This window comes from Cervus elaphus, chromosome 9, assembly GCF_910594005.1.
Source record: "Cervus elaphus chromosome 9, mCerEla1.1, whole genome shotgun sequence".
In the NCBI taxonomy this organism is placed as follows: Eukaryota; Metazoa; Chordata; class Mammalia; order Artiodactyla; family Cervidae; genus Cervus; species Cervus elaphus.
The window spans coordinates 43,280,393-43,301,642 of NC_057823.1; the positions used below are offsets into that span (position 1 = coordinate 43,280,393).

At 33.7% G+C, this 21,250-nt stretch overlaps 1 protein-coding gene across 1 annotated transcript; it reads left to right on the forward strand.

The window, feature by feature from the left end:
- The first annotated feature begins 10,528 nt into the window (after positions 1-10,528).
- LOC122700969 (olfactory receptor 2L2-like) lies at positions 10,529-11,504 on the forward strand. Its single transcript, XM_043913993.1, has one exon. The coding sequence runs from the start codon at positions 10,566-10,568 to the stop codon at positions 11,502-11,504; it is 939 nt and encodes a 312-aa protein (XP_043769928.1). The 5' UTR covers positions 10,529-10,565.
- The last annotated feature ends 9,746 nt before the right edge of the window (positions 11,505-21,250 follow it).

Sequence of the window (21,250 nt, forward strand, 5' to 3'; positions counted from 1 at the left end):
ACATAATACAATAGTTACACTTAATTAATATTTTCAGTGCCTCCCTTTGGAAAATACAGAATACATTTTTTCACAAGTGCAATAGAATAGAACATTCTCTAAGATTGACTACATACTAGGGCACAAAATAAACTTGAAAAAATGTGACTATGCAGAAATCATTCCAAGTATATTCTCTGAACCCAATAGCTTAAAACTAGAAATCAAATGCAGAATAAGAAATGAGAGAGAGAAAAAAAGATTCCATGTAGCCTAAGCAGCATGCCACTATAAAGCAAATGGGTCAATGAGGAAATAAAAAAAGAAATTTAAAAGTACTTTGAGACAAATGACAGGGAAAGAACAACCATACAAAATTTATGGGATGCAGCAGAAGCACCTCTAAGAGAGAAGTTTATAACAACACAGTCCTTCCTCAAAAAATCAAGAATATTCTCAAACAATCTATTCTACTATCTAAAAGGATTAGAAAAAGAGGAAAAAACAACATAAAGTCAGCAGACAGAAGGACATAACAAAGATCAGAGAGGAAAAAAATTAAGAAAATGACAGAAAAAGACAAGAAAACCAAGGATTAGTCCTCTCCAAGGGTATACAAAATTGACAAAACTCTGACCCTGCCCAGAAAGAAAACATAGAGAATCAAAATAAAATAATTGATGAAAAAGGAAAAATGCCAACCTGCACTACAGAAACACACAAGAATATATATATGAGAGTAGTATAAACAATTGTATGCCAATGAATTTGGCAACCTAGACAAAATGGACAACTTCCTAGAAATGTACAGCTCACCAAAATTGAATCAAGAAGAAATAAATAATTTGAACAGACCAATCACTAAAAATTAAATATAATCTGCAATTTGAAAAGTTCTTACAAACAGAAGTTCAGGACAGATTGCTTCACAGGTGAATTGTAACACACAAAGAAAGAAGTGAAAGTCGCTCAGTCGTGTCCAACCCTTTGCCACCCCATGGACTATACAAGTCCACGGAATTCTCCAGGCCAGAACACTGGAGTGGGTAACCTTTCCCTTCTCCAGGGGATCTTCCTAACCCAGGGATCAAACCCAGGTCTTCCACATCGCAGGCCGATTCTTTACCAGCTGAGCCACAAAGGAAGCCCAGAAAAAGAAAAGTTTTGCCAATTTTTCTTAAACTCTTCTAAAAGACTAAAGAGGAATGAGCACACTCAAATATATTCTATGAACGCACCATCACCTTGATACCAAAACTAGACAAAGATACCACCAGAAAAGAACATTGCAGCTCAATATCTTTGATGTAAATAGATGTAAAAATTCTCAACAAAATAAAAGCAAACCAAATCCACCAGCACATAGAGAAAAGTTCATACACCTGACTAAGAGTGATTCATTCCAAATTCACAAAGATAGTTCAACATATAAAAATAAATCACTGTGATACTTTTGTTATTGTTGTTTAGTCACTAAGTTGTGTCCCAGGGCACAGAAATAGAAGTAAAAAAAAAAAAAAAGAAGTCTAATCAAACCTATAAGCTTCTGCATGGCAAAGGAAACCATAAACAAAATGACAACTTATGACTAGGACAAAAAATTAGCAAATAATATGACTGACAAAGACTTAATTTCCAAAATATATAAACAGCTCCTACAATTCAGTAATAGAAGAAGAAAGAAAAAAAACTATTAAAAAATGAACAGAAGATCTAACTAGATGTTTCTCTAAAGAAGACATACAGATGGCCAAGGATACAGGAAAAGTTGCTCAGCATCACTAACTATTATAGAAATACAAATCAAAGCTACAATGAGGTATCACCTCACTGTATCACCTCAGCATTCAGAATGGCCATAACCAAAACAACAAATAAAAAATGCTGGAGAGGTTGTGGAGGGAAGGAAATCCTTCTACACTTTGGTGGAAATTTAAGTCAGTGCCCCTACAATAGAAAGCAGTGTAGATGTTCCTCAGAAAACCAAAAATAATATTACCACACTATCCAGAAATTCCACTGGTCATATATCAGGACGGAATTTAATTTGAAAAGATATATGCACCTCTATGTTCATAGCAGCACTTTTCACAGTAAGTAACTAAGACAAGGAAACAACCTAAATGTCCATTGACAGATGAATGGATAAATGGATAAATATATGGTACATATATTAACAATGGAATATTACTCATTCATTAAAAAAAAAGAAAATAATGCCATTTGTAGCAACATGAATACAACTAGAGATCATCATACTAAAAATCAGAAAGACAAATAACTTATGATATCACTTATATATAGAATCTAAAATGTGATAAAACTGAAACACAAGCAGACTCACAGAAATCAAGAATAGACTTGTGGTCCCCAAGGGAGAAGGGGACTAGGGAAGAAATGTACTGGGAGTTTGGGGTTAGTAGATGCAATTGATTATATATAGAAGGGGTAATCTACAAGTCCTCACTGTGCAGCGCATGAAACTACATTCAATATCTTGTGGTAAACCATAATAGAATATGGTTCTAGAGCAAGAACCACATCTGTTTGTGAAAGAGAGGGCTACAAACTATCCAGAGTTTATATGCTTTTGTCAGGAGGTGATGACTCATGACTCATTGGATATTTGAGGTATCTCTCTTGGTGAGTAAGTGAATAAGATTTTATGGATATTAATATGTTTACATACAAAAAAATGGTAGAAAGAATAGCTCCTTGTAACTTAATATGGAAGATGATTTTGATCCACCAACAATTCAGATCCTATCTATAGAAATGGGAATTGTTGGTGGAAGAGAGCTGATTAGTCACAGAGTCATATTTCAACTCTTGCTTCAAGTGTGTGAACACTTCCCTCTTTCACCCAAGATTCCCATAGTTCTGGAATAAAATCTAATTCTTTGCTTTGGTCCACACAGGAAAGAGCCCAAGCAACAGATGAATGTTAAGAAACTTAAAATTTCACTTCAGTTTTATCTTTACACAAACTAGTGACTGACTTACTTTAATACACACTGTGCATTTCTCAGTTTCCAGATGTCTGGTAAAGATAAAAGTGCCAATAAAAGACTGCAAAAATATTTCCCTGTTGTTAAATCTTAGTTCATGAGAGAGGTTAGATGTTAAACATCATTTAAGTAGTCTTCTGTAACTATGACTACATTAATGCAATGACATAAGTTTCAGGAGAAACCATTAGCTCTCAAAGAGGAGGAGCTTAATGTCACACAAATAAAACAGACTATGTACTGCTGATTGAAATGCAGTTATTGCTTTCTGCTGCTAATTATAAATTTTCATGTTTATGGTCTGATTAAACATCTCATAAGTTTTAAGTGGTCTATCATTATTTTCCCTAGATATTTTATGTCTCCCCAATGTTCAGTTTTATCATAAAAGTTTTTTTTTTTTATGTATAGATGTTACTGCAGGAGCGTTTACATTTAGGTATCAGTACTATCATCCTTACATCTTCTTAGCCACCTAATAAACTGTTGTATCAGATATACAGTTGCACTATATTTTCATATGTAGGTATTTGGCTTCCTCTGAATTATTGAGCTTAAGTGTTTCTAGAGAGATAATTTTTATTGTGTTTCACTTCAGAAAAAAAATCACAAGCATCATGTAAAATGTATTTGTAGCTTTCTGTATCTGATAAGCTAGGCTCCTTAATTAGAAACAGAGAAATTGACTCAGAAATTAATTATGTCTGAAAACTCTACAGTTATGAGACATGTCTAAAATAAGCCTGAGAATGGATCAGTGAAGAGAGCGCTATTTCCCTCTTGGGTGCCATTTACAGCATCGGAATCACAATGTAGGCTTCTCCAGAAACTTCATAAGTGTATTTATGTTGTATCCATGTTCACTAAGAGATTGTGCCCTTACATCAGTTCTCTGAGCTACCCACTTCCAAGTTAAAGCATGCAAATAAATAACCTAGTGCATAGTGTAGGCTTCCATCCTGGTTGAAGGTATGAGTCAGGCAGGGAAGTGAATATTTGTATTATATCACAGATACTGAAATGTTTGCTCTCTAAAAAATATCAAAAGAAAATCTTTTTAAAAATAATAAATGGGTTCTAAATTTTGTGCCTAACTAGGGGTCCTGTGATCCCTCATTATCCGTGACTCAGGTCATTATCAGTGAGAAAAAGGGATACATGAGAAGATTATTTTTAAGATATTAATATAATGTCTGGATAAAAGGACATAGAAGGTGGAGAAAGTAAACATAATTTGGTCTTTATTCTTTGATTAGTCCATAAGTAATTTGTCTGATCCTGTTTTGACAGACAGGGTGAAAGGCATAAGAGAGAGAGGGAGACAGAGAAAGAGACACCTGTCATTAATTTTGAAACTAGTGGACAAGCATTAGTGCCTCTAGGACTTGATGATCTAATGTGACACGGGTCTGTATAGAAAGGCCGTCAGTACAATTCAGTAATAAGCACAATGTAGTGGCTATAATATATGATAATCTTTCACTCTGTCACCTCTAAGTTCCTGCATCTTTCACATTTCTGGAAAGGTGACTTTGTGGGGAGGATCTCAATTGTCATTGTCACTTACTATCACAGAATAGAAGAATCTGAAGATGACTGTGTTTCTGACTGTAGTCTCCCAGCACAAGTCTCTCTTTCTCTTCTATTTCCTTTAAAACCCAGACTGACTTGAAATTCTTCTTGGAATTATTTAACTAAAATAGATGTTGATAATGTTATTTTCCTCAATGTGATAAGCAATCACCTCCTTTCAGTTGGTGCATCCCTACATCCACAGGATCATACTGCACAACTTCCTGCCTAAAAGTGTATGTTCTATTCACCTTAAATTGAAGGTAGTTGCTTTAAAAAATGTGATAAGTCACAATGAATCAAGTATACAACTTCCTGTATCTTCAATCTGCTATCCAGTATTCTAACATAAAATCCTTTGGCTGGATAAATCACATTTCTCAATGTTCTAAAATTTGAAATTAGGTGTAATTTATGTAAAAAAAAGCTGTATCCTTTCTCTCTTTTTCAAAAGTCCCAATATTCTTTGGCAACCACAAGTCTGCTCTCTATGGCTATGAGTCTGTTGATTTCCTTTTTAAATTTTAGCTTAATTTATTAGCAAAAAATCTTACCACATATATGTCAATTTATAAAAGCTAAAGACTCATCCATATTCTATTACCTTTATAGCAATGTTTTATGATTCATGAATATTTTATAGTGTTTATAACAATATTTCATGTATATTTTTCATCAGGGGTACACAGAATGGAACTTCTTTTTCAAAATATGTAAATGTTATTATTCATTAAGAGCTGTAAGATTTAAAAAATAATCAAATTAAATTGAAATAGGAGAAAAAATATAATACACAACTCAAAATTTTATTTCAATTCTACATTCTTCATTTTTCTCTTAGGATAAATGAAATGCATGACTTCATGATTTTTTTGGTTTTGTGTGCCTCCTCTGGAGATATGTGACACTCAATTCCTTTTAAACTTTTTACTGCACTCTTTATGGAGTACATACAGTTATTTCAGCATCAATTCATTCCCTGTGTTTGCTAGCACATGAAATTTTCTATGAGAGACTCAGTACTTTTCTTACTGAACAGACGTTTATTGTGTTTGCACTTAGTTATTGTCTGAAGGATGTGGTGGAATAGAAGAGACTATTACAACCTGCATAAACATGGGTATAAATAACCATCCAGGCACAGACATAACTTCACTAGACCTCTGGATTTTACGTGACAGATTACAGCACTCATGTGGAGCACACAAATGAGAAAAGACATGTTATATTGGGTAGGAAGGACAGTTTAACTCTACCCAAGTCACTCCTTCCCCAAGTATCATGAAGCACAGTGCAGAGAGAGATTTATTCTCCCAAGAGTTAGCAAAAGTCAAGCAATCATCCAATTTTCATATACACTCAAATATCAAGCCCAATGGCCCAGAACCCTGTGAATAAACCTACCCTTGGTTCATGATACTTACCTGCCCAAATTCTCTGACTGCGTGACTGGTTAAAGGCTTTCTGTCTCAGGTTGAGTCTATAAAAACTGGAAATACTGAATACTTATCCAAATATTAGAATACCAATGCAAAAATATGACTACAAGTTTTACGTTTTACAAGGTTCATAAATTAATGAATGAAGATCTACAATCTGCCTATTGGTCTTCCCTCATAGCTCAGTTGGTAAAGAATCCTCCTGAGATGCAGGAGACCCCGGTTCGATTCCTGGGTCAGGAAGATCCACTGGAGAAGGGATAGGCTATCCTCTCCAGTGTTCTTGGGCTTCCCTTGTGACAGCTGGTAAACAGGAATTCTGGTCCATTTTAGTTCACTGATTCCTAAAATGTCAATGTTCACTCTACCATCTCCTGTTTGGCCACTTCAAATTTATCTTGATTCATGGACCTAACATTCCAGGTTCCTATACAACATTGTTCTTTACAGCATCAGACTTGGTCATATCATTTGGAAGCATTTTCTCCCGTTCAGTAGATTGTCTTTTAGTTTTATTTAATGTTTCCTTTCCAGTGCAAGTGCTTTTCAGTTTAATTATGTCCCATTTGCTTATTTTTGCTTTTATTTCTTTACTCTAGGAGATGAATTTAAAAATCATGCTGTTTTCCTGGAATTTTTATATCATCTGGTCATATATTTAGATATTTTATCCATTTTAAAGTTTATTTTTGTATACAGAGTTAGATAATGTTCTATTTTTTTCTTTATGTTTAGTTATTCAGTTTTCCCAGCACTACTTATTTTTGACACTGTCTTTTCTCCATTGCATATTGTTACCTCCTTTGTTATAGATCATTAGTGCATGGGCTTATTTCTGGACTCTCTAACCTGTTCCATTCACCTACGTGTCTGTTTTGTGTTAGTACCATATTGCTTTGATGACTGTAGCTTCAGAACATAATGTGAAGTTGGGGAGCTTTATTCCTGTAACTCTGTTCAGGATTGTTTTGGCTATTTGGGGTCTTCCATCTCTTCATACAAATTTGAAAATAATTTGTTCTAAATCTGTGGAAAATATGAGTGGTATTTTGACAGGGATTGCATTGAATCTGTGGGTTGCCTTGGGTAGTGTGATCACTTTAACAATATTGATTTTACAGTCTATTAAGATGATATGTTTTTCCATTTGTGTCCTCTTCAACCTCTCATCAGTGCCTTATAGTTCTCAGAGCAGAGTTCTTTTGTCTCCATAGGTAGGTTTATCTTAGATTTTAATTCTTTTTGATAAGATGGTAATTGGGATTGTTTCCTTATTTTTTCTTTCTGATACTTAATTGTTAGAATATGGAAATGCAATAGATATCTATGTAATAATATTGTATCCTACAACTTTACAAAATTCATTGATAAGCTCTAGTAGTTTTCTGGTAGCATCCTTCATGGACTATACAGTCCACAGAATTCTCCAGGCCAGAATACTGGAGTGGGTAGCCTTTCCCTTCTCTAGAGCATCTTCCCCACCCAGTGATCGAACTCAGCTCTCCCACACTGCAGGTGGATTCTTTACCAACTTAACCACTTGGGAAGCCCAAGCATAGTAGAAACTCATCTGCAAATTGATGTGACAGCTTTACTTCTCTTTTTCCAAATTGGATTCCATTTATTGATTTCTCTTATCTGGTTGCTGGGACTAGGACTTCCAAAACTATGTTGAATAAAAGTGAAAGTGGAAAAAAAAGAAAAAAAAAGTGAAAGTGGATATCCTTGTCTTGCCCTGATCTTAGAGGAAATATTTTCAACTTTTCAACAATGAGTATTATGTTAGCTGTGAGTTTGTCATATATGGCTTTTATTATGCTTAGGTATGTTACTTCTGTGCACCATTTCTGGAGAGCTTTATTGTAAGTGGATGTTGAATTTTATCAAAATGTTTTTCTGCATCTACCAAGATGATCATATAATTTTTATTTTTTCACTTGGTTAATGTGAAGTATTGCATTAATTAATTTATAGATATTGAAATAATTTTTCAATTTCATCCCTGTGATGAATCCTACTTCACCATGGTTTTTGATCTTTTTAATGTATTATTGAATTTGGTTTGCTAATATTTTGATGAGGGCTTTTCCATCAATGTTTATCAGTGATATGGGCCTGAGGCTTTATTTTTTTGTGTGATATTTTTGAGTTTGATATCAGAGTGATGCTGGCCTCACAGGAGTCTAGAAATATTCTTTCCTCTTAAATGTTTTGGAGAATTTTTGAAGGGTAGATTGTTAGCAGTAATATCATTATTTTCAATATGTACTTTAATAATTTAAAGTTGCATACTTCAATGAGATTTTTCATCTGCAGGGAAACAATTGAAAACATGTAGTACCTAAAATAAAGATAATTCCCACATAGATGATATTTCTATTTCCATATTTTTTATTAAACTAAACATATTCCATTTAATTTATAAAAAACAGATTAACATAATCAAAACTGGCAAATAAATAGTTACATGCAAACATAACATTACTTTGAACTTACTGAACAGCCACATATAAAATGTAAGGTCCAAAAACGTTAGAGACATCTTAATATAGGAGAACTAAAAGAAAAATTACTTCCATCTCACTGAATTCACCCTAACTCCTCTGTGCAAATGTCTATACGAGCTATCAAAACTTCTTTCCTAATCTTAGCTGTTTTATATTGCTTTATATTGTTGCATTAAGTCTGTCTTTATGTCAATACTATACTGTTTTTATTATCATAGTTTTGTAAGTTTTGAATCAGAAACAGTGAATTCTCAAATTCTGGCTATTCTTAGCATCTTGAGATTTGTAAGAATTTTAGAATGTATTTGTGTGTTTCTGCCTGAAAAACTCATTGGCATTATGATAGAGATATTTAATTGCACCTGTTGTTTGCTTATAGTTTTTACATCTTAACAATATTCATTTTTCAAGCTAAGATCACATAATGTTCTTCCATTTTTTTTTTTTGTCTTTTTGATTTTTTTCAGTGATGTTTTGTGATTTTCAGTGAAGAAGTTATTTGCCTTCTTTAAGTTTATTCCCAGGGATTTTACTCTTTTTCATGATGTGGTATATACAAATTTTTCTTAAATTCTTTTTAGTATTGTATATTGTAAATGGATATCAATACAACTGCAACTTTATCAATTCTAACAGATTTTTGGTGGACTAATTACAAGTTTCTCATCTAAAACTTCCTTGCCTTTTTTTTTATCTCTTAAAGGAAAAACTTTCAATCTTTCACCATTGAGTATAATGATAGATGTGAGCTATTTTATTGAAATAAAGCAAGAACATGATCTCAGCGACCTACAGGACAAAATAAGCTTTCATAAACCCACTCCTCCTGATCCACAAGGCAAATATTTTATAATATTTTAGGTTTTCCCTTCTATTTACTTGTATATTTGTCAACAGTATGCTTGCCTTCTCATGCTTCAGTTTGTTTCAGTTCAACCGCCCTGTCATGTTCGACTCTTTGTGACCCCATGGACTGCAGCAGACCAGGCCTCCCTGTCCATCACCAACTCCTGGAGCTTACTCAAACTCATGTCCATTGAGTCAGTGATACCGTGCAACCATCTCATCTTCTGTCATCCCCTTCTCCTCCCACCTTCAATCTTTCCCAGCATCAGGGTCTTTTCAAATGAGTCAGTTCTTTGCATCAGGTGGCCAAAGTATTGAAGTTTCAGCTTCAGTATCAGTCCTTCCAATGAATATTCAGGACTGATTTTCTATAGGATGGACTGGTTGGATCTCCTTGCTGTCCAAGGAGACTCTCAAGAGTCTTCTCCAACACCACAGTTCAAAATCATCAATTCTTCAGCGCTCAGCTTTCTTTATTGTCCAACTCTCACATCCATACATGACTACTGGAAAAACCATGCCTTTGGCTAGCTGGACCTTTTGTCAAAGTAATTTCTCCACTTTTTAATATGCTCTCTCATGCTTAATTACTAAACATTAAGTAACATCTCTTGATTACATCCACTCTGGCCACAGAGGATGAAGACCTTCCCCTTCTACATATAACTGCCTCCAACTACCCTTTCTCTTTCCTCTCTTTTCATCACAGTTACATCCCACTTTGTGTCTATGATGGTTAGGTTGAGAACATTTTTCTGTCTTCTAGTATACATTGCTAGAGTAGAAAAATATTAATTGTTGTAAAATCTGATATTTTAGTTAGTCTTTCCATATAAATAGTTTCTGTTATTTTGCTTTTCACAGTCAAAAAACTTTAAGGTGATGCTGAGAATTTCAAGAAAATGTTTCAAGAAGATGTTAAGAATTTTATAAGAAAATCTTTTTTAATAAAATAGTTATTATTTATTTTTCTATATTGTGCTCATGTTGTACAGTTGCTCAAATATATCAGTTCTGAAAATGCTATTCTTTATAATTTTAGCTTCATCATTATTATAATTTTTCTCAAAATAGAGGATTCCAGTTCTTTATTACAGTGTAGTAAAACTTTAACAATATTCAGCCTAAAATAATACTATAGAAATATATTATTGCTTTAAACTTGAATTATGTACTCTTGTGTCTGCCCTTAGGAATAATTACCTGAATGACTGATGGGAAATTATAATCAAACATCAACTGATTTCATCTTATTGGGATTGTTTCCCTCTTCAAGAAATGGTCTGCTCCTTTTTATTCTCATTGTTTTCATTTTCTTAATGGCTCTAGTTGGTAACCTTTCCATAATTCTTCTCATCTTTCTGGACATCCGTCTTCACAAGCCCATGTATTTTCTACTTAGCCAGCTCTCCCTCATGGACCTGAACTACATCTCTACCACTGTTCCCAAAATGGCCTATGATTTTCTGCTTGCAAACAAGTCTATCTCCATCATTGGGTGTGGGATTCAGAGCTTCTTCTTCTTGACTATGGCATGTGCAGAAGGATTGCTCTTGGCTTCTATGGCTTATGATCGGTATGTGGCCATTTGCTTTCCTCTTCACTATCCCATCAGAATCAGCAAAAGAGTGTGTATGTTGATGATAACAGGATCTTGGATAATGGGCTCTATCAACTCCTGTGCCCACACCACATATATTCTCTCCATCCCTTATTGCCAATCCAGGTCCATCAATCATTTCTTCTGTGATGTCACAGTCATGTTGACAATAGCCTGTACTGATACAACAGTCTATGAATACACAGTGTTTCTGAGCACCACACTTTTTCTTTTGTTGCCCTTCATTGGTATTGCATTCTCCTATGGCCGTGTGCTCCTTGCTGTCTATCATATGAACTCAGCAGAAGGGAAGAAGAAGGCTTATTCAACCTGCAGCACCCACCTCACTGTGGTTTCTTTCTACTATGCACCCTTTGTTTACACATACCTACGCCCAAGATTTCTGCGTACTCCAACAGAGGACAAAGTTCTGGCTGTCTTTTACATCATCCTTACCCCGATGCTCAATCCTATTATCTACAGCCTGAGAAACAAGGAGGTGATTGGGGCCCTAAGAAGAGTAACTCAGAGAATTTCCCCTGTGAAAATGTAGACAAAATTTTTGCATTAATATCAGGAGTTGGATATAAATCTATTTTTAACTGTATAGTCATTAAAAATATCATTTTTATTAAATGAAAGGAGTAAAACTGATCTAGAGGACAAGAAAATAGTTCATATCTTGAAAAACTTCAATCTTATTTCTTCTTGTTTCTTTTTTATTAATCAATTTCAAATGCATTTTTGTTGATAGACTGTCAACCAGAAAGATTCTCTGTCATTTAGTAGTGAACATGGACATTAACTGAATAACAGAATATCATTCACCATAACAGTTCCGCTATTTTCAATACATTTTTCAATAGGTCTGAAACACATTTTCTGAATGTTTAGATAAAATTAAAAGACAGAATACTTTTTGTTCTTCTTATAGTATAACCATAATTACCAGTAACACTTTCTTTAAAATTTCAATATAGGGAAACTTCCTGTTAAAGATTTAGCTGAGGATTCTGAAGTCCTTAAACCACTCTGAAAGGAAAATGAGAAGCTTACTTTAATTATACGATAATGCATCCACCATATCAAGTATACCTGGAGATCAACAGTAGGCCTTGAAAATGCCACAAGAGATTGCTAAAGCAATTATACAAGTGGATCAGTATTTAGTCTTACTAGTGGAAATTAGAACTGTTGAGGAAAAAAAAAAAAAAAGGACTGTTGAGGAAATCCATGCAAACAACTACTCTTAAAACATACTGTGTACCCGCTAAGTTGCCATTACAATTTTTGTATTAGATGATTTCTCTCAAATGAGATTTTATTCTCCACTCACTGCATCCCATAGTTTTACTGAGAAAGTTAACTTTGTAAACTAATTTTCTTAATTCATATGATTCTTAAACAGATCTCACCACTGTATCAACAAAAATTCATCAGTTCAAGTAAATTTCCTATATAAATTGTTACCCATTAATAATTAATGCAGAAATGCACTTAACCTCTCACATGTGGCAGAGAAGGGGAGGTTCATACTCTACATAATATGCAGGGCAAATCCCAAAATGAACATATGAGGACTCTTGCTCAAAAATCAGAAAAAAATGTTAGATCATCACTGCTCAAATGTAGTTTTTTTCTTCAAAATTAATTCTTTAGTTGTGAAATGAAATTACACATTCCAAAAATATTGTGTGTCAAAATTATATATATATTGCAAATAAACATAATGCTTCATTATCAGATTTGGGAGATCAATCCTTTTCGCTTTATTTCCACTAAATTTAAAGCTTTAGAACTTTATTCTCTGTTAACATAATTAAAGTGTTTTCAGCTTCTGGTGATAAATGCTGTTTCAATGAATTTTTAATAGTTTTTAATATTTAAATTTTAAAGGATTCTTTCTGCTTATGTTACTGGAGTTATTAGAAGTGCTTATAGTCTAGGAGAATATCAGACTGAATTTTTGATAAATTATATTAAATATACATTCTAGTACACACATATCTGATGATTCACAAGGAGAAGAAATGTTTTCTAAAAGTATTTATATTATGAAGAAGCTTCAAGCTATCAAATAATACAAATCTATTTTATATGTCTAAATTTAACTTTACATATAAATTTAGTCAATGGCATATTAACGACTCATCTTCAATTTCTGACAAATAGTTCACTTTGTATAAAAATGATGTTTCAATTATCTGCTCACTCATTTTATCACTACACATTAAATTATAAGAAAATTAATTTTTAAAAAAGTTTTAATAATTGTTTTCTGAAAGTTTACATGAAAATGGTATGCTTTTCCATCTCTGATCTTTCAAATTAATTTTAAATCTTTAAGTAAACTTTAAATATTATTTCTAAGACTGTGGATATTTGTTTCACAATATTTCAACAGTTTTTAAAACCATATATTTTATACTCTGATAATAGTTCCATGATATGATCTTTTGTAATGATTACTTGTACACTTTTGTAAGTATTTTTGGAAAAGTTTACTCCCTAAAACTATCATTTCCTGTTCGAACACTTGGGTGAGATGTTAATAATTTAGTAGATGACACAGGGATTAACACTGAAAGGAAAGCTAAGTCAGCCCCCATCTCCATAAGAGCCATTTCTCCTGCCAAGCAAATCCCCTTCTCTCTCCTAGGCAGTGGCCTATCACCATTGTTGTCTCTGTATTTGCTGCTCTCATCACTACCACCAATCTGGGTTCAAGCTCCACCAGCCACTCCCCTGGGGTCCTGTAGTGCCCTGAACACTAATGCATGTGTGGACATGGGGAGGCCAGGCATACTGCCTCATGTCCATGTTGCTTGCCTTTCTGTGTACAAGTCCTATGGCTGGACTGAAACTGCATATTAATGCCACCACTCAGTATAGATCCTCTGCTCATGTGGGTACTCAGTGATCAAATTAAGAATTTCAAGATGGCAACAGAGCAATAATTAAGCAAGGTTACTATCTGAGTATGAGAACCTATGTAAGCACACATGCTCTATGCTTTGAGAAATGTAGATTGAACAAATACAAAGGGGATGGTATCATGTAAAACCAAAATAATGATGGAGACGTCAGTTTTTGTCATTGGAAATATCCTAAAGAAGTGTGGAAGCAAGCAGGCATGCTCATTCCAGACTCCTTCCCATTTTAGGTAGTGAGTAATAGAAGGAACCAGAAGACATCAATCTATTGCTGTTCTGACACAATATATTTTGTTCTACTCTTTAAAAGAAACTGGAAACAATTTTGTTTACTTTTTAAGTAACTGCCTAGAAAATGAGGATTTAGCATTATATCAAATTAATTTCCTATGTTGTCCTTAGTAGGTCTTTGAGCAATTTAAAAAAAAAATTAAAAAAGCTATGTTTGTTGAAAGAGCTATGTTTAAAAAAAAAAACTAAAATTTAATAGTTTGTATTTGCCTACAAAATATTTAATTTTCTTTATGGTTAAAATGAGAGATAAGAATTTTTTTCACAGTGACCTATAATTCTACTTGACCAAGTGTTTTAAAACCTTTCAACAATTCTTGATCAATTTTCCAAACTCAAATGACAAGCAAAGTTCTGTTGAACTCAAATAACTTTGGTAATTTTCATTAAACTCCTGTAAAATTGCCAAAAAAAAAAGAGTTATCTCACCTTATAAAAATAGAAATGCTAAACTAATTATACTAATATGTGAAATTACATGGAAAGAATTGTCAAATAAGATGTAATACTAAGAGTTGTTTACATTTCTTATGTTGTATTTGTGTGTGTGTATATACATACATATATATATATATATATATATATATATATATAAAATGGTATATATTCCAGAAGTTATATGATATTTTTAGACATCTGATATGTTCTGGCACAATGTTATCAGTCATAATGCAAACTATCATCTTAAAATGTTACATATCACAAAAATTACTACATTTTCTTATGAAATAAATTTCCATATCTTTTGTCTTTGTCATTTATAATTATTGCTTAATTTAGATATTTTCAAAAATGTTTCTACACAAATGCTCTCTTTTCAAGGACATTAATGAAAGGGACTAATGGGAAAACTAGATTTAGTAACAAGTACTCATTACATGGGACTGAATGATCTAAAGATGATGATTGCAATTTTTTATTACATTTCGTTTGAAGCATTGCTGGTTCCTTAATGTTTTATTTTCCCAGACTGAAGAAAACTTTTACCTGTGACTCACAACAATTTAAAAAATTATGACACCTTAAACAAAGATGCAGCATTTATTTTAATCCCAATCTGATCCCTCAGGAATTTGGAAAGCCTTGAGTCAAAGCCTTAGTATTACAGCCAACATTTCCACTTGTGCCCTTCTGCTGCTGCTGCTGCTAAGTCACTTCAACTGTGTACAACTCTGTGAGACCCCATAGACGGCAGCCCACCAGGCTCCTCCATCCCTGGGATTCTCCAGGCAAGAATATTGGAGTGGGTTACCATTTCCTTTTCCTGTGCCCTTCTATAAGGAGAATAAATTCACATTGAGTTAGACTAAGAGTCTCTTCAAAAAGATGAACTTGTTTAAAAAGAGACAACAGATCTCAAATGTAGTAATTTGTGCTAAGCCAATGTCACCAAATTGAGACTAAATACCTAACTGATGAGAGCTGATGAGGTTGAGCCACCCAACTCCAGTTTATGTAGGATATGGATGACAGCAGACAAGATACAATCTCCCTGAGAGTATAGTGAGGGATCAATAACGATATTAGATTAGGAGATTTATCCCAGAGACCAGGATCCACAGTCAGAGCAAGAAATCACGTCTGTATCCAAAATGCATGCTCAGTTGCTCAGTCTAGTCTGACTCTGCGACACCATGGACTGTAGCCCGCCAGGCTCCTCTCTCCGTGGGATTTCCCAGGCAAGAATACTGGAGTGGGTTGTCATTTCCTTCTCCACTGGATCTGAAGTACTGAACTACAAAAACCCTGAGGTTACATGATTTTATCAGGAGTAATGATTTATGACAATGCAATTTTAGGGTGTCTTTCTTACTCGTTAAGTGCATATAATTTCACAGATAAGAAGTGAATGTAATTTCACAGGTAGGAAGAAGTTTATAAACATATCATTGCTATTGTCACATACTGTGTAGACCATTTTGACTCACCAATACTTTAGAATCCTAAATGAAATTAGGACTCTAATAGAAACCTATAGATTGAAATAAGTATATTGTAGGAAGAGAGCTAACTGGTCACAGAGGCTTATCTCAATCTATTCTTCCAGTGTGAATATATGAACCCTTCTCCCTCACCGGGCATTTCCAGGACTTTTGAATAAAGTCCAATTTCTTCCTTTGACCCACAAGAAAAAGCCTAAGAAACATATGACTATGCTAAGAAACTTAAAATTTTACAAAAGTTTTGTCTTTACAACAGTGACTAATTTACTTTTAATATACAACTTTTCATAAGTTTTAGCTATCTGGTAAAGATAGAAGTGCCAATGGGATTGCTGCAAAGATATTTCTCTGTTGTTAAACCTTAGTTCATGAAGAATATCAGAGGTTAGATATTAAATATTATTTAAATAGTATTCTATGAATGAATATTAATACAAGTCCCTATCATTTTAAAGAAAAAACATTATGTGTGGAGAACAGGAAGTGCTTAATAAGACACAGAGGTAACACCATTATGTGGGGCTTCCCTGGCAGCTCAGCTGCAATGCAGGAGACACAGAAGATATGGGTTTGATCCCTGGGTGGGGAAGATCCCCTGGAGGAGGGCATTGCAACCCTCTCCAGTATTCTTGTCTGAAAAACTCCAAGGACAGAGGAGCCTGGCAAGCTGCAGTCGTGGGGTCACAAAGAGTCGGACAGGTCTGAAGCGACTGAGCATGAGCACAACTCTGTACTGCTGATTGAAGTGCAAGCAATAAATTAACTATGCTAATAATGTATAGCTATTTGAATTTTATGCTCTGAATAAACATCTCATGATTTTGAAATGGTCTATCACTATATTCCCTATTCTGCCTTTTACTAATGTACATTTTATAACAATGTTTTTAATGTATATATTGTGTTATAGCAGACTGTCTATTCCTATGTATTATTGACCTTCATTGTCATCATTTTTAACCTAAGTCTGTCCAACCCTTGGACCCCATGCACTGTGTCCTGCCAGGCTCCTCTGTCCATGGGATTCTCCAAGCATGTTTATTGCTATGTATTATTAACCTTACCTCTTGTCTAATAAACTGTTGTAACTGAAATATGCACTATGTTATCATTTATAGCTATTTGGCTGCCTCTGAATTACTGAGTTTGGGTATTTCTAGAGAGATGGTTACTTTTTTTAAATTTTATAAAATAATCCACAAGCCTCGTGGAAAATTAATGCAATATCCTGTTTATAGTACTCTTTGTATACACTCATATTCTAATTTCTAAATTGAATATTTGTTCTTTCAAATAATTTTGAGTATCTAATAGACAATCAAAAGGGGGAATAAGTTAATAATTCTGAACTTACAAAAGTTTATGCCATAATTCTCTAGGGTGTTTGAAAAAATATTCTTTTGGAATATAACTCGATTTTCTTAGGTTTTTTTTGGAGATATAGGTTTTCCTTATGTCTGTGTTTCAATTAATTAGTTCATTAGTTGTAAATGGTGTATGACAATAAATATAAGCATAGTGAATAAATTTTTGTTTTAATTTTAACTAGATTTCCCTCTAAACTAAAAACATTTTTCTGCTACCCTTCTATGTTCTCAGCTTGGAATTCTGTAATAAAAAGAACTAGGCATGTAGGAGATGGCTTGGAACTGACAGAATTCTGGAAGAGATAATCAAAAAGATATGGCCACAGGTTGAACATAAAATTGGATTTGAACAATCAGCGTCTCTGCATGTTCTCTTCTCTTCTTGGAATGTACACTTTTTGTACTTTTCATACAGTGGGAGCACTATGGGCATAGCTTTGGCAGATAAAGTGTTTTAGAGACTAAAACTCAGTTGTTTTTTTTTTATTGAATCCATTTAACTTATCTATATAAGCTTCTAAAACTATGCTAGAAAAGATAGATATGTAAAAATAGGTATCTATTTGTCATATTTCTGACTAAAACAAGCCTCATAAATAAGTTTCCTTGCTTATTATATTCTAATACACCAATCTGGAATGGTCTACCTGTTTTTCTGTCTCTCCTTTCTTTGCATGTTTGCCAGTTTGTAAACTAAAAAATGGTGAGGAATCTGGGAAACCACATAAATTAACGTTGGGAAAAACAAATCCATGAGGGAAATCGCAAGTTGGCCATCAACTTCAGTGTGGTAAAGGATGTGGTAAAGGTAATGGTGAACTTGTTAGATCTTCTGGAATCCTCCATGAATATGAATGGGATGCCCCCAAGACTCCAGTTTTTATGTGCTTGTTTAGCTACCCATGGGCTATTTTGCTGGCTCAGATGGTAAAGAATCCCTACAATGAGAGAAACCTGGGTTTGATCCCTGGATTGGGAAGATCCCCTGGAGGAGGACATTGCAACCCATCCCATTATTGACTGGCGAATTCCCATGGACAGACAGACGTGCCTGGCAGGCTACCATCCATGCGGTCACAAAGAATCGGACACGACTGAACAACTAAGCAAAGAACAGCACAACTACCCACACTGTGTCACAGTAGAAAAAGTAATGGGGGTCATAGTATGTTTGCTTCTAACATGAACAGTTTTGCTGGCCATTGACATTCACCTAGAGGCTGGAGATTGAGTTAGAAAGTTGAGAAAAGACCTGAGGTTAGAGAAGAATGTGCAGTTGCCCCCTACTCTTTTAAGTTTGGGACTGGCCGACAAATTAGGAGAGCAGGATAAAATTTTTGAGATCTCAGCACATCCTTTTATAATACTAGAAGGGCTCAAGTTGTTATAGATTAAGATCCGAATACTTGTTACAGTGCCTGATTAGGAACCCCATTCCCAAGAGGTAAAATCCCTGGGAAAGTGAGGAAAATAAAAAGGAGCATATTGTGGTAATTAAAAGTAAAATTGATAAATGGAATGAAACAGGCAATTAGATCCCTAATACAAAGGACTTTTGGAAATAGCAAAAACAATAGATTGCTGATAATAAAGATATATACCCCCAAACTGCTAGGAGAAAACTTGTATTATTTTCTGTCCCTTAAAGTGGCAAATTTTTTCATGACTGTACAATACAAACATCACCTATAATTCCTTGAGATTAGAAAGAAAAGAGTTAATACAAAGCTGTTTAAAAATATATACTGCTGAAAAGAATCCCTTGCCAAAAATCTAGTCCACAGTCTCAGTAAATTTTCCTGTCAAGGGCTAAAGTTTTGGAATGAAATCTATGGAATCACTGTATGTATGTATTTATGTATATATATATATATATATATGTGTGTGTATGTGTGTGTGTGTGTATGTTTATGGATAGATGGTATGTGTGTATAATAATTTTCTATCTTTGGAGGGTATTGTGAAAATTAAAATAAAAAGCTCAATTTAATTGTCTCTAAGAAAAGGAGTATATTAAGGAATTATTAACATTTATAAAAGAGTGCAAAATATGTGGTTTTAAAACTGTTTCAATATAGCAAAGCAGATATCTAAAGACAGCAACAATTTGATATTTTAAAAATTTTTGCTTGTATGTTTTTATTAAACTAACCATATTCCATTTACCTTATTAAACTTTTGGCCAATATAATCAAAATTAAGAAATAAATTGATACTTGCAGACAAATCATTAATATGTACTTATTGAACAATATACAAAATATATGACACAGAAAGTTTACAGACATATTATTGGATAAATCTGAATAAATATGTTTCTTTCCCCCACTAAATTGACCCTTAACACACCTGTGAAAATGTCTGTATGTGTTGTTAAAATTTCTACCTCAACTTTGGCTTCTGGCCATCCTGGGCCATTTGCAAAACCAAAATTTGCTAAACCTCAGTGGACATTCCTATGTGAAAATAAAAAAAAAAGAAATCATGCAGTAGAATAAAACTTCAGGTAAATAAGTCCAAGAATCATTGTTTCCCTAAAGGTATTTAAAATGTAAATTGTAGAGATATAAAATTAATATGCACATCTGTTTAGAAAATTTTCAAAGAAATTTACTCAGAAAATGATTCAGTTACATCATGCCCATTGAATCTTTGTCAGTTAATCAAACCAATGAGTGTGTAATAGTGCAGATACAATAGAAGATACTTATGTATCTTAACTGTAATTTTATTGTTATTCCACAGAAGAGGAGGGACTCTTCAGCAAGTGCCTAAGAGAAATTGATTTGGAATTAAGCACTTCTGTTTACAATGAGCAGCAAATAGATCTGGGCATCTTATTAGCCAGAGAATGCTGAAAAGAAAACTTTATTGATAGAAGCTGCTTTAAACATGAAATGTAAATAATTCACCCTAAAATATGTATCCTTAAAAAATAGATGAACAGTTCAAACACATATCCATGCATTTTAAGACATGAAGCTCTTTTAAACCTGAAACAAATTAGTACACAATTCAGAAAATTGATCTGATTGCAAATGATTGTAAAGTGATAGGAAAAGAGCAAAATTAATTACATAGGAAACTGCTGATATTATGTACTACTGTTCTAGACTTATGGTGAATGGGCCTACCCTCAACTATTCTGAGATATATTTGAATATAAGTATGATACTCTATTATAAAGTATATGATAGAGTTTATATGAACTAAACATATATTTTTGTAGTTATTAAGAAGGGATGTTTCATTTTATCCCTAGTCTGTGATGTATTCTTTGTGAATGGGAAACATTGCAGCAAGTAGAGATGCTTTAAAACATAAATAATATTCCTTAGGAGTAAAGTTGCTTTCAAGCAACCACAGTCTAAAATCACTTAGTTACTGATTCTAGTATACTAATGTTTTGGCAGTTTTGGTTATTGTTTGGATCAAAATCACTCAGGATTTAATGCATTCCATTTAGGAAGTATTTGATATGTTCTGTGTAAGACTTGGTTAAGAAATAGAGAATTTTTGAAGTTTGAGGTCCGGGAGTGGCTGCACAATACCATACTGTTCAGCAGAAAATTTAGATCAAGAAATAAAAAAGAGATAGTGTTTGGGGACCTGATTCATAAATGTGCTTTCTGAATGTGAACTGAAATAAGGATCCTGGAAGATGCTTTGGATGTGCTCAAGTTATATTTGAATAATAAATCTAGCGCTTAAGAACATCAGTCCTAAATAAGGATTGTGAAAGACAGTGTTATCTTATTTCCTGTT

Bases quoted from the DNA above. Each gene is read 5' to 3' on its own strand.
- LOC122700969 (XM_043913993.1), top strand. From the start codon at position 10,566: ATGGGAAATTATAATCAAACATCAACTGATTTCATCTTATTGGGATTG.